Genomic DNA, 12,866 nt, shown 5'->3' on the forward strand with positions numbered 1-12,866 from the left:
CTGAATGGCTGCCCGGCCAGTGCTTGCTCAGATGCTGAGCGGGCACGAACAGAAGGAAGTGGACAAGGTGCAGCCCCAGCGTGGCCCGGCCTGTCGCTTCTCTCCGCAGGCATCAGGGGGATTTGCCTGCCAAGGGCTGTGTCAGCTGGCTGGGCTCCCCCTGTGTGGTGGGCAAGCAGTGCTGCACAATCACGCTTGGCTTTGGTTGGGAGGGGAGGGCTGGGCTGGCACGGCAGGCTCCAGTCACCCTCTGTGTCCTGTCCCTCCCAGGTGCATGCCCCGGGCACCAGCAAATGCTGCTATGCCACTGCTGGAGGGTGCATTTGGTCTCTGTGCCTGAAGTCCCTTACCCCTTTTCTGGCTGGCTGGAAGCAATTTACCTGACCTAGGAAAATCTAAATGTCTTCAAACCAGCAAGGGTCCATCAGTTTTGGTTTGGGGGGGGCTGCTGACTCTCTGCAGCTGCTTCTTTGTCTAGTGCTGGCCCTGGGGGCCTGCCCTCCACAGCTGACAGCATTCCCCTGGTATGTGGGGTGTGCATTCAGTTCAACAAAGGGCCATTCTGAAAGGCAGAGGAGTCTGGCTCCCTATTTGGAAAGTTAGGGCTCCTTTGCCCTTCCTTACTCATCCCTCTGCATACATATTTTTGGGGGGTGGAAAGTTCAGAGTACAGGACAACGAAACAGCGAGTCTGATGGTGTGGTGCAAGTAGGAGGATTGCAGCAACGTGGGCTGGTGAAGCAAGCTGCATGTGTGCATGCAACACACACAAGACAACAGCAACACAAGCAAACTGTCCTGGTGTTGTGGCAGGATTTGCTGTGCAAACAAAACGGAAGACACTCATCTGGACTAATTCTCAAGTTAAAGGAGCGTACAAATGCTGAACCCGGGCACTACAAGACAATGTGTCAGAGATATAATAATAATGGTTTTACTATTTATACTCTGCCCACCTGATGGTCACATTACAAGGTGATGCAGCAATACCACTAAGTCCTTACTATAGAAGGTTTTTATAAGGATAAAAGTATTTAGAATCGGAGAAGCCAATTCCAGTCCCGACTTCTGAGTAAGAAGTTGTAAAAATTACTTTTCCCCCTGGACCATTGAACACCTTGGACTGATAAGGCCAAGTTGCAACCACACCTGGCTGCAGGTAGCTTGGCCATAATGACCCACCCTCCGGCAACGTCTTTAGACAGCAACACCTTGTACAGTGGTACCTCAGGTTACAAACACCTCGGGTTACAAACATTTTGGGTTACAGACTCTGTTAACCCGGAAGTAGTACCTCGGGTTAACAACTTTACCTCAGGAAGAGAACAGAAATTGCGTGCTGGCGGCAGCGGGAGGCCCCATTAGCTAAAATGGTATTTCAGGATAAGAACGGACCTCTGAAACGAATTAGGTTCGTAACCAGAGGTACCACTGTACATGGAAACTGCAGCAACTTCAAGACAGGAACACAAGAATATTAACTGGAGCTGAGCATTGTTTGACTGTGCTGGCTCTTCTGTGGTCGCACTGGCTCTCGATTCATTTAAAAAAATGGGTTATTAAAACTAATCTTTGGCACAGGGTGGTTTCAGTACAAGGTGTCCACTCTTTGTGCTGTATCCGTTAGGAGGAAGGGGTTTTTTTGCCGTTTTTATTGCTTATTGACTTTAATTAGGGCCTATGGTATTTTTACTATCTTCTTCGTAAGCAGCCCAGGGAATAGTTACTGCTGTGTGGCCATACAAAACTTAAAACAAATAAGAATATAGGAGGCTTGTACTGAAATTTCCAAAGGACATTGAGAGGATTACTCTTTCCCAAAAGCCACATGCCCCATCACTGTTAGAGTCCAAAACAGACAGCCTTAATGTTTTTACTGAAATCACATGCGTGTTCACATTGGGTAAAACGGCATCCTCCATGTTTCATTTCAGATCAGGACCCTCCTCTTGACAAACCGTGAGATTCTTCAGCTGTATTTTGTTAAAAAAATCAATTTAATATTAAATTACTTTTATAAAATGCAGGTCCATCTAAATACAAAATTAGCGCTTTTAAAATCAATATACCAGAGGACAAAAAAAAATAAAATACTAGAGTTACAAATGTGGACATTTCTTGAGATTTCAAGTCGGCTATTTGTCATTGTGGGCACATTCAATTTGTAACAACAACAACAACAACCAGGTCTCCATGATTCTACTGTTGATTAGAGAATATATTTCTGGAAGCTTAGCCACCAGCTTCTATCCCGTCAGTACAGTAATGGATCTTCCTTCATCTGTTGGTGGATGCTTCCTTCTGGCTCATATCAGGCAGCTTGGTTTGAAGGAAACGATGAATGTGGGGCCATATCTTGTTAGTCTCTGTTCCCGAGAAAGATTCCAACACGCCTTTCCGGCTACAGAAGAGACAAGAGATACGTTAGTCATGTTTGTCCGGTGTTATAAGTATCCTAAGGTTTCAAATATAGTATAAATATTCATAAATGCACACATTTCTAAATATACAAACCATGTATAGTACAGGAGAGCAATCCTGAAGCCATTTTGACTCTCCCAATGACCTCAAATATTCCTCTGCAGTATGGGAGGCAAATGGGGAAAGCCTTCCCATTGTCCTTTTCGCTTACAAATCCTGTCTTAAGGGCGTCTTTGTGTAGGGATAGGATGTCCCTGTGACCTGGATTCAGGAGCTAAAGTATTAACCATCACAAAAGAATGGCCAGGCTGCCCAGGTAATGCAATCTGCGACCATTATCAGGTATCCTGACAGACAGGATTTCTGCTGTAGACCGCCTCCTATGATGTATGTATGAATGATCATTTTGGGTTGGTCTTTGGCTAAGGGGGTTGGGCAATGTCAAAAGTCTTTAAAGATTCCTGCACACTTTTGTTCAGGGTCTGTCCCTCCTTGGACGAAGGGAACTCTGTTGCAACAGAAAAATAAATATCTGCCTTGCTTGCCAGCCTCCATCCATTTTTCTCTGACCGATCATGGACTTAGGGGACTCAGAGTCCCGTGGGGAGCTGGGCTGCAAAAGCCAAACCCCCATTTTTACATCACCAGCAACACTTTGAAGGACCTCTTCGAGGACTCCCTTGCAGAAGGACTCCCTCCCCTATCCAATCTAGGATCTGAAGAGGAAGAAATAAACTAAGGCGATCAGGATTCTGTGACTTGTAGAAATCAGCATGCGTTTCTTTAGAAATCTTGCTCAGGAAGCCACTGACTCAGCGGCTAGGAGCATCATTACCTGACACTGGAGGGGCCTATCAGGAGTGAACATGGACCACAGGTACCAAACCGTGTGGGAAACAGAGAGAGAGAGAGAGAGAGAGAGAGAGAGAGAGAGAGAGAGAGAGAAGATGCTTAATAAAATACAGTCATACCTCCGGTTGCAAACGTGATCTGTGCGGGAGGCACGTTCGCAACCCACTGCATCGGCGTACGCGTGTAACGTGATTCAGCGCTTCTGCGCATGCGTGAGCATCGAAACCCAGAAGTAACCTGTTCTGGTACTTCCAGGTGCGGTGCAGTCCACAACCCGAAAACGGCCAACCCGCAGCATTTGTAACCTGAGGTATGACTGTAAGGAGCTTACCGATAATATTCCAGGACAGGCTTGGTTTCAGTTTCGTAAGATTTCAGCCTCTTCATAACTGTTTCCGGTTTGTCGTCATCCCGTTGGACAAGAGGCTCTCCAGTAATATCATCACAACCCTGGTTATGGGAAAGGAGAAGCCTCAGGCACAATGCCGTTTCACTCTAGACACACCTGCACACAATTACGCCATGTTACGCAGTAATGGCTTCCCCCAAAGTTAATAATAATAATGTATTATTTATACCCCACCCATCTGGCTGTGTTTCCCCAGCCACTCTAGGCAGCTTCCAACAAAATATTAAAATTACATTGAAACATCAGTCATTAAAAATTTCCCTAAACAGGCCTGCCTTCAGATGTCTTCTAAAAGTCAGATAGTTGTTTATTTCCTTGACATCTGATGGGAGGGCATTCCACAGGGAGGGGGCCACTACAGAGAAGGCCCTCTGCCTGGTTCCCGGTAACCTCACTTATTGCAGGGAGGGAACCGCCAGAAGGACCTCGGCGCTGGACCTCAGTATCCGGGCTGAACAATGGGGGTGGAGACGCTCCTTAAGGTATACTGGGCCGAGGCCATTTAGGGAAAGAATCCTGGGAACTGTAGTTTGCCTAAGGGAACTGAAAGCTCTTAGGAGACCTCTGTTTCCCTCACAAGGCTACAATTTCAAGAGTTCATGGGAAGAGAGATGGATTATTAAGCCACTCTGGGAACTGTATCTCTGTGAGGGGAACAGGGGATCTCTAAAAACTCTCAGTACCCATAACAAACTCCAGTTCCCAGGGTTCTTTGGAGAAGGCATGACTATTAAAGGGGCATGTTGTGGATGTGGTCTCTGTCTTTATCTACTGTGACAGGGATTAATTCTGCTCACCCGGTGAATTTTGTTTCGATGGCTCTAAAGAAATTATAACAGGAACATATTAAATTCTATTTCCAAACCAGGTAGTCTAAACTACAAAAGCTGCTCTCATAAAACTGGTGCTGTTGCTCAAGTAAAGCCAAATTTTATTGTATTTAGCTATAGGCCATTACAATAAAACCCTGGCCCCACCTACATAGAGCAAGGAGATTGCTGAATGCCAGAAACAGTACCAGATTAAAACATGGAATCACCTGAACAATAAACAGTCACAAAAACCTTTGTCTGATTCCCGCCCCCCCCCCCGGTCTTTGTCTGATTTTTTTTCCCCTGGCTCTGTAGCTTAAGGGTCACCCTGTGTGTGATGTTTGTATACACATCTTGCCCCTTCTTGTGTGTGGCAAAGTTAAGGGTTAAAGGAGGGACTGGGTCTTAATCCAGTATCATTGCACAGATACCTCTGGAATGACCTGTTTTGTTTTGCTTTGCTTTTTTAGAAAATTTAAAAGCCACCAATTACCTATTAAAAATACTTACAGTATCAGTCCATTCATACCTGCACATTGGTCAAATGTTTGCCACTGTCAGCTTTGACAGGTATTTTTTGAGATGGGAGGGGCAGGATAGACAGTCTGGATTTTGTTCTCCACCTTCCACCTTCCATTGATTGAGCATCAATCACCTTTCCTCAATCAGGACATGTTATTTTACCATTAAGCAATATCCCAATTAGCACTGAGCTTCAGGGAACAAGCATACATATAGCAGGTTTGTATTAACCAGTAGAACCCATGCAGGGCTGTACCAGCTCATCTGTTTTATAGCAGACTGACAAAGGCACTTCCTTGCAGCATCAACGGTATTTAGTAATCAGCTAATTATCACTCTGTTTTCCCAAATAGTACCGATCACAAATTTGCTGAGCGATTCTCATACCTGCAGTTAATAACCCCTAGCAAGCAGAGACATCACCTTGCCCACAAAGGTCCATATAGTTAAAGCTATGGTTTTCCCAGTGGTGATCATAGCTTCTAATCATAGCTGTCAACATTTCCCTTTTTTAAAGAGAAATTCCCTTATTCCAAATAGTATTCCTCGCAAGAAAAGGGAAAAGTTGACAGCTATGCTTCTAATTAAAAAGCAGAGACATCACCTTGCCAACAAAGGTCCGTATAGTTAAAGCTATGGTTTTCCCAGTAGTGATGTATGGAAGTGAGAGCTGGACCATAAAGAAGGCTGATTGCCGAAGAATTGGTGCTTTTGAATTATGGTGCTGGAGGAGACTCTTGAGAGTCCCATGGACTGCAAGAAGATCACACCTATCCATTCTTAAGGAAATCAGCCCTGAGTGCTCACTGGAAGGACAGATCGCGAAGCTGAGGCTCCAATACTTTGGCCACCTCATGAGAAGAGAAGACTCCCTGGAAAAGACCCTGATGTTGGGAAAGATGAAGGGCACAAGGAGAAGGGGACGACAGAGGACAGGATGTTTGGATAGTGTTCTTGAAGCTACCAGCATGAGTTTGACCAAACTGCGGGAGGCAGTGGAAGACAGGAGTGCCTGGCATGCTCTGGTCCATGGGGTCATGAAGAGTCGGACATGACTAAACAACAACAAGCAGGAGCGCTATCAGTTTCAAGCATTCCCAGCTAGTAAGAATTGTTTTAGATCCACTGCTACTCGTGGCACAATCATAACCATAAGGAACAGTAGAGATTATTAGTGCATTTGCAATAAGATACAGGGTGACCCAAGCATTTAGTCCACTGCTTGAATGGCACACAGAAAAAAGAGGTTTTGTGGGGGGAGAATATTTGTTCCTGCACTGCTGGACTAGAAACGAACATCACTCACAGGGACTTTGGGAGGGTTGAATTCAAGGTTGTAGACCCTGCCACTGGCAGGATGGATCCAGCGGGCAGTCAGGCGTTGCTGGATCGTCTCAAAAGGCACATCCAAGTCAATCACCGTATCTATTGGACACACTTTATCCAGAGCTTCGGCCTGTGGAACAGTCCTAGGGAAGCCTGTGACAAAGAAAAGAAACGTCCTTGTAGAAATCTCAGGTGCCTTTGTGAAATAGCTATGCAATCACTCCCACCCAAGTCTGAGAATTGTGGGGATGTTCAGGGAGGCAGGAGAGGATATATTGCATATTAATATCCTTCCTAACTTGCGCTATCAAGTTCCTTTACTTAGCAGAGTTTTACATTCCCCTTTTAAACGCACAGCAGATAGCTGGTTGCAGGCTTGTATAAGCCTCACACTATAAGGTTCCTGGTATGTTTCCTTATATCCCTCTTAAAAGAATAAACACACCACATTCTTGTATAAAGTATATAAAAGAAGTTTACTCACATCATCAGTTCACAGTTGGATCGCTGAAGGCAGATTTAGTTACAAAGTATATACATGTGAGTCTATCCCATATGGGGATAATCCCAGTGTCCTCTATTGGCTGAGAGACAACAGAGCATTTCTAGAAAAAAGCTGCTCCAACGACGGAGGAAGTCAAAAAAAGAGAGTGTGCTGCGTGACTTGCCCTTTAGTTACCTGGACAGGTAAGGTCACACCCACCTCTAGTCACATGCAAAAGGAAGTACCGTATATTTTGCACCATAACACTCACTTTTTTCCTCCTAGAAAGTAAGGAGAAATGTCTGTGCATGTTATGGAGGGAATGCCTACGGGTGGCATGCCTATGGATTTTCCTCCTCTAAAAACTACGTGCGTGTTATGGTCGGGTGCGTGTTATAGAGCGAAAAATACGGTATGTCCCAGCCAGGAGGAAACAGGAATTTTTTGACTGGCTGGACCAAACATTCTCCCACATGTCCACTCTAGGAAAACAAGGAATGTTGTACTTGACTGCTACTTATGTATCACATCCCACAAGAATCAGGAACATAGGACACTGCTGTCTACCGGCATTGGTTTGGGATGATATATTGATATATCACCCAGCCCTACCAGGAGATCCAGAGACATTCTGACTGCAAACCAGAGGTTTTACCACTGAGCCACAGCCCTTATGTCTGCCCCAAACGTTCCAGAATTCATCTCCACTTCATAGTTTACGTCCACACAAGGATGGGGGGGAGAGCACTTTCCACAGCCCTGTCCAGTTCTCACCATCCAACAACACACTGTTTCGCTCCAGGTTTTTCAGTTCACTGAGCATCAGCTGCGTGATAATGTCATCAGGAATCAGTCGGCCTTGATCAATATAGGACTTCGCAAGGATACCAACTTCTGTGGAAGTAAACAAAACAAAAACAACAAAAAAGTCATCAGAACACTACGTGGGACAACACAACTTGCCCAAAGTTGTTTCTGAATTTTCTGCTTTTCATTTGAAGCACTTGTAGAGAAACATCAGGGGCGAGAAGTCGCTTCTAGAGAGTCAGGCCTCTGCCAGAGAGCCATGCATGATCCGTTCAGGAGGAGAGCAAGAAAGCACAAGCTCAACAAACCTCTTCCAAACATTATACACACTGTTTTCAAAATAATTAGTCCTAATTAATTCTTCATCTTTCCAGTCTCTTCCATACCAGGCCTTGTTGAGTTAAAGTAGCATGGCTGATATTTTTAAAACCAAATTAAAGGAAAAGGTGACATGGGATAAATTTTGAGGAATATCTGCTCAGGTTTTCTCAACAAAATCTCCCATCTCCCAAACTCTTCAAGCCCACCATTGAGCACAACAGTCTCAACATTTTCAACCTAGTTTCTGCAACCAGTGTTTTCCCTGTATTTGCTCAACAAGGGTACTCCCTCTAACTGGTTTCTCCCTCAGTGGGGTCCGCTAGCTCTTCTTTTCCATTGCCATTGTGTGTGTGTGTGTGTGTGTGTGTGTGTGTGTGTGTGTGTTCTTACCTTTATTCTAAAAACATTAACTTAGCAAGTCCCACCGAGTTCAATGAGACAGACTTCCCAGCATGCAGGCTTAAGACTGCAGCCTTAGGAACGCAGCTGTGTTCAATATTTTACTCCCTGCGTCACCCCGCCAATGATCCATTTTTTTAAAAACCAAAAACCTCTTGTCCCCCTTTTTCAGGAGCTGCCTTCAGCTGATTGTCTCTATCACCTGCAATATCTTTTCATCAGTTCCTCCTCTGACAACTTAAGTGTAAGAGCAGTGTTAGAAACTCAGATATATAAGCTAGGCGGCAAAAGCCCCGTTAAGCCAAGGTTCCAGTCACCAAAACAGAATGCCTAGTTGCTGTTTTTGGGGCAGACAGTTTGAAAGACGTATTTTTCAATACAACTTTTGGGTTCCTGAAATTCATTCTGATTGTGCAGATAAAATACAATGGATAGAATTCTACAGGATGTGTTAAGGTAAAGGTAAAGGGACCCCTGACCATTAGGTCCAGTTTTGACCAACTCTGGGGTTGCGGTGCTCATCTCGCTTTATTGGCCGAGGGAGCCGGCGTACAGCTTCTGGGTCATGTGGCCAGCATGACTAAGCCGCTTCTGGCTAACCAGAGCAGTGCATGGAAACGCCATTTACCTTCCCGCCAGAGCGGTATCTATTTATCTACTTGCACATTAGTGTGTAAAAACAGCCAAGATCCAAGGGTCCCCAGACATGCACCTTCAGATGGTGGAGTCGTCAGGCTGCCCAGGCATTTTCACTTGTCACAAGTGGCCCCATGGCAGAAAATTCTGAACGCTGTGTAAGAGTATAAACATCTCTTTTGCCTTCCTTTTCTCTCATTTCCCATAACTAAAACCTTTGCATTTTGACTGCAGTTACAGTGCAATTCTACATGTGTCAGAAGAAAAATCTCAATGTTCCCAGTGGGACCAGGACTGTGTACTCCCTATACCTTTAAAACACATTTAAAGCACATTCTTTCCCTCAAAGAATTCTGGGCAGTGTAGTTTGTTAAGGGCTGCTGGGATTTATAACTCTGCGAGGGCTAAACTGCACTGTCCAAAATTCCTTGAGAGAAAAGAGTGCCATAGTTTGAGCACAGCTGTATTCCTAGATGCATGCATATGGGATTGGGGCCTGAATATTATCTTGTTTTACACCATTCCAGACCAGCCACCATCAATCTCTACCCTTACATCTATGGTACCAACCAAGCAGCTCTCCCCCCGGATATTTGGCACAAGGCCTTAAGCACTACATTTAAAAAGTCCACTTCTTCGGCAAATTGCGTGTCATATCTGCCTTGCCTTCCCCCTCCATCCATGGTGTGGGTTTAACTTTATCCCACGTCAGTTGTAAACTCTTAGGGGAATTGCCTATAAAGTCACTGGGCGCACCGGGAAGGGATATCTGCATAGTCAGGCATGTTGGCCTTCTGAGGGTCAATACAAGTTTATGTTTAACTTGCATGAACTTGCGAAGGGTAGCAACGTTTATTTGAACAGGGCTAGGTGCCTGCTATTCAGCACCACATGAGATTTTAACTAGCCAGAGCAGGGGGAAAGGGTGAAAGTTCACATGCAGCATTATGCTGTGATAGGAATTTTGAGGTCTTAGATATATGGTAATGTTCATAACCGCACATACATAGATCAGCACAGGAAGACCAACCTGAAGCCATTTTGATTCCTAAACTGAGCAAATATTTTCTCTGCAAGGTCCAAGTGGAAAAGCCTCCCCATTGTCTTTTCCTTCATAAATCCTGTCTTAAGGGTATGTCTGTGTTTGAATAGGGTGTGAGCCTGTGACCTGGCCCAGGACCTAAGTATGTATCATTACAAAAGACTGGCCAGGCTACCGAGGCAATCCACTCAAGTAACCTGCCAGACAGGAGATAAACAACAACAGGAGAAAAACAATATTCAAATTTCTATTTTAGACCGCCTTTTCTGTGATGTAGGTGTGATGTATTTCAGGGGTGGTCTTAGATTACACCCCTTCTGTGATGTATGTTTGATGTTTCTGGGGGTGGTCTTGATCTACAGGGTGGCAATTTCAAAAGTCTTTATAAGGCCTTGCATGCCATTTTTCTGGGTCCCTCCTCTCTCCTGCGGGTGAGGGGAGCACCCTGTTGCAACAGATCAATAAAGATCAAGCTTACTAGCTGCTTTGCTTCTCAATATTCTCTGGTTGGCATCTGTTATTCTCTCCTACCAATAGGGAACCCATGTAAGGACTCTATATGGGCTCTTGGATACCCCATAAGGGAAAAGGGCAATTTTTGTTTACAACAATGCCAAACCAAGGCTTGCTGCGAATGAGGTTGGTGGTCCTCCTCCTTCTCCTGCGTGTGAAGGGTGCACCCTGTTGCAACAGTTCAGTAAAGATCAGGCTTACCAGCTGCTTTGCTTCTCAATATTCTCTGGTTGGCCTCTGTTATTTTCTCCGTCCGATGGAGAACCTACAAAGGACTCTATAAGGGCTCTTGTGTCCCCCATAAGGGAGTAAGGACAGATTTTCATTTATTACAGCAGCAAGACAAACCACAAGCTTGCTTTGGGGTGCAACACAAAGCCAAACCATAGCTTAGCTCCTGGCAGCATGAGGAGACGGAAGGTGTAAATAGGTGAATAAATCGTATTTCTCAAAGCACCACAATCTCCACCGTGTCTTCTATTCTCCAAAGGGACACAGACCCTGTGTGGGTGGCTGAGACCCCATGGACTCTTTGCCACCACTTGGCAGGCACCAGACTTTTGTAACTGTAGACACCAGCATGCTTCTTTGGCTCAGTGCTACATGCAAAGCAAGCCAACAAGTACCTTTAAGCGCAAATTACAAAGCGCCAATAAATCCATGATTGCCATTTTTGTATCCAGCAGACACTCAAGGGTATGTAAGGGATAAGGCAGTAAAATCTGGGGCTTGTATGCATCCACAATGCAACAAACAAACAGGTGGGGTGGAGGGGAATTGTTGGGCTAAAATGACCGTTACCTGGTGTAGAAATGGCTTCAAAGCAATCCATAATAATAATAGTAATAATAATAATTTATACCCCACCCATCTGGCTGGGTTTCCTCAGCCACTCTGGCCGGCTTCCAACAAAAGATTAAAATACAGTAATCCATCAAATATTAAAAGCTTCCCTAAATGGGGCTGCCTTCAGATGTCTTCTAAAAGTCAGATAGTTGCTTATTTCCTTGACATCTGATGGGAGGGCGTTCCACAGGGCGGGTGCCACCACGGAGAAGGCCCTCTGCCCGGTTCCCTGCAACCTCACTTCTCGCAATGAGGGAACCGCCAGAAGGCCCTCGGAGCTGGACCTCAGTGTCCGGGCTGAACATGGAGGTGGAGACGCTCCTTCAGGTATCCTGGACCGAGGCTGTTTAGGGCTTTCAAGGTCGGCACCAACACTTTGAATTGTGCTCGGAAACGTACAAGCGGAAGCTCTCAGTAAGGGCAAACATCCCAACAAGAACATTGAAAGGAAATCCTCCCCACCTGCCAGAAGGATGATAAACGCAGCCAAAAAAGAAAGAGGGGGAGGGGAGGGGGGAGAGAGCGACAAGTTCTGCTTCTCTTCCTCGCGGAGTTTGCAAAGGCGCATCCCAGCAATATGCCAGAGGGGCAAAAAGGCAGCGGGAGGGGGGAGGAGTCTGTTTGCAAGCGACACATTTGACATTGGAGGAGCCCTCCTTGCTCCTAATTTTGCAACGGCCCCTTGGATGCCCGAAGTCTGGAGTCCCTGGGAAAAGGCGCGCGGGGGAGGGGGGGTGAGGCTCACCCGGGCATGATTTGCACCAAGAGTGCCCGCTTGGCCCCGCGACCGTGGGTACCCGCCACCGTGGGAGCCTGAGGCCGTGGGTGCCCTGCAGCGTGCATGGCCCCGGCCCCGAAATGCGCAGATGCGCCCTTGCCATTCGTGGGTGCTCGGGTACCCAGGGCCCGGGGCAGTTGGCACCTAGGATTTGCTCCTTGCCTACCGCTCTTGCGGTTCATGTTGTCCCGCAGGATGTCCCCGCTGGAGAGATGCTTGAGCGCGAAGTGCTGGACGATGCGCGCCGACACGGTGCCTTTGCCGGAGCCCGGCGGGCCCATGATCAAGGCGCGCAGCAGCAGCGCCCGCCGCGCCGCCATCGCCCAGCCAAGCGCTCTGCGCTCCCTCCCCGAGGCTCCTTCGGCTACCCAGCCAGCAACGCCTTCCTCCCTCCGCCGGGGGGGGCGGCTCCTCCCGCTGCTCCCGCCCCGGAGGCTGGCCTCGCCCGTCGGAAGAGTAGGGCCGCGGAGACGGCGGCGCTCTCTGCCCTCCACGTCGTGCCTCTCGGCTGGAGTTGGCTTTCCGCTTGCCTGGAAAGAGCAAAAATAAATAAATCACAACCGCACCAACCCTCCCCCCCCTCTCTCTCTCTGTGTGTGTGCCAGTCTCCCTCTCGCTCAGAGAAAGGGCTTACCAGAGATCGAAAAGAGGAACCGAAGAATCGTGGGCACCCCCGGGGTCATCTAGTCCAACCCCCG

At 46.8% G+C, this 12,866-nt stretch overlaps 1 protein-coding gene across 1 annotated transcript; it reads right to left on the minus strand.

The window, feature by feature from the left end:
* Positions 1 to 1,978: 1,978 nt before the first annotated feature.
* AK3 (adenylate kinase 3) lies at positions 1,979 to 12,516 on the minus strand. Its single transcript, XM_081845634.1, has 5 exons — positions 12,335 to 12,516; positions 7,601 to 7,720; positions 6,323 to 6,495; positions 3,605 to 3,723; positions 1,979 to 2,401 (listed from the first exon to the last, which is right to left on the minus strand). The coding sequence occupies exons 1-5, from the start codon at positions 12,486 to 12,488 to the stop codon at positions 2,278 to 2,280; spliced, it is 690 nt and encodes a 229-aa protein (XP_081701760.1). The 5' UTR covers positions 12,489 to 12,516; the 3' UTR covers positions 1,979 to 2,277.
* Positions 12,517 to 12,866: the final 350 nt, after the last annotated feature.

The sequence above is a fragment of the Podarcis erhardii genome (assembly GCF_964252035.2).
Source record: "Podarcis erhardii genome assembly, chromosome: 17".
Lineage (NCBI taxonomy): Eukaryota > Metazoa > Chordata > Lepidosauria > Squamata > Lacertidae > Podarcis > Podarcis erhardii.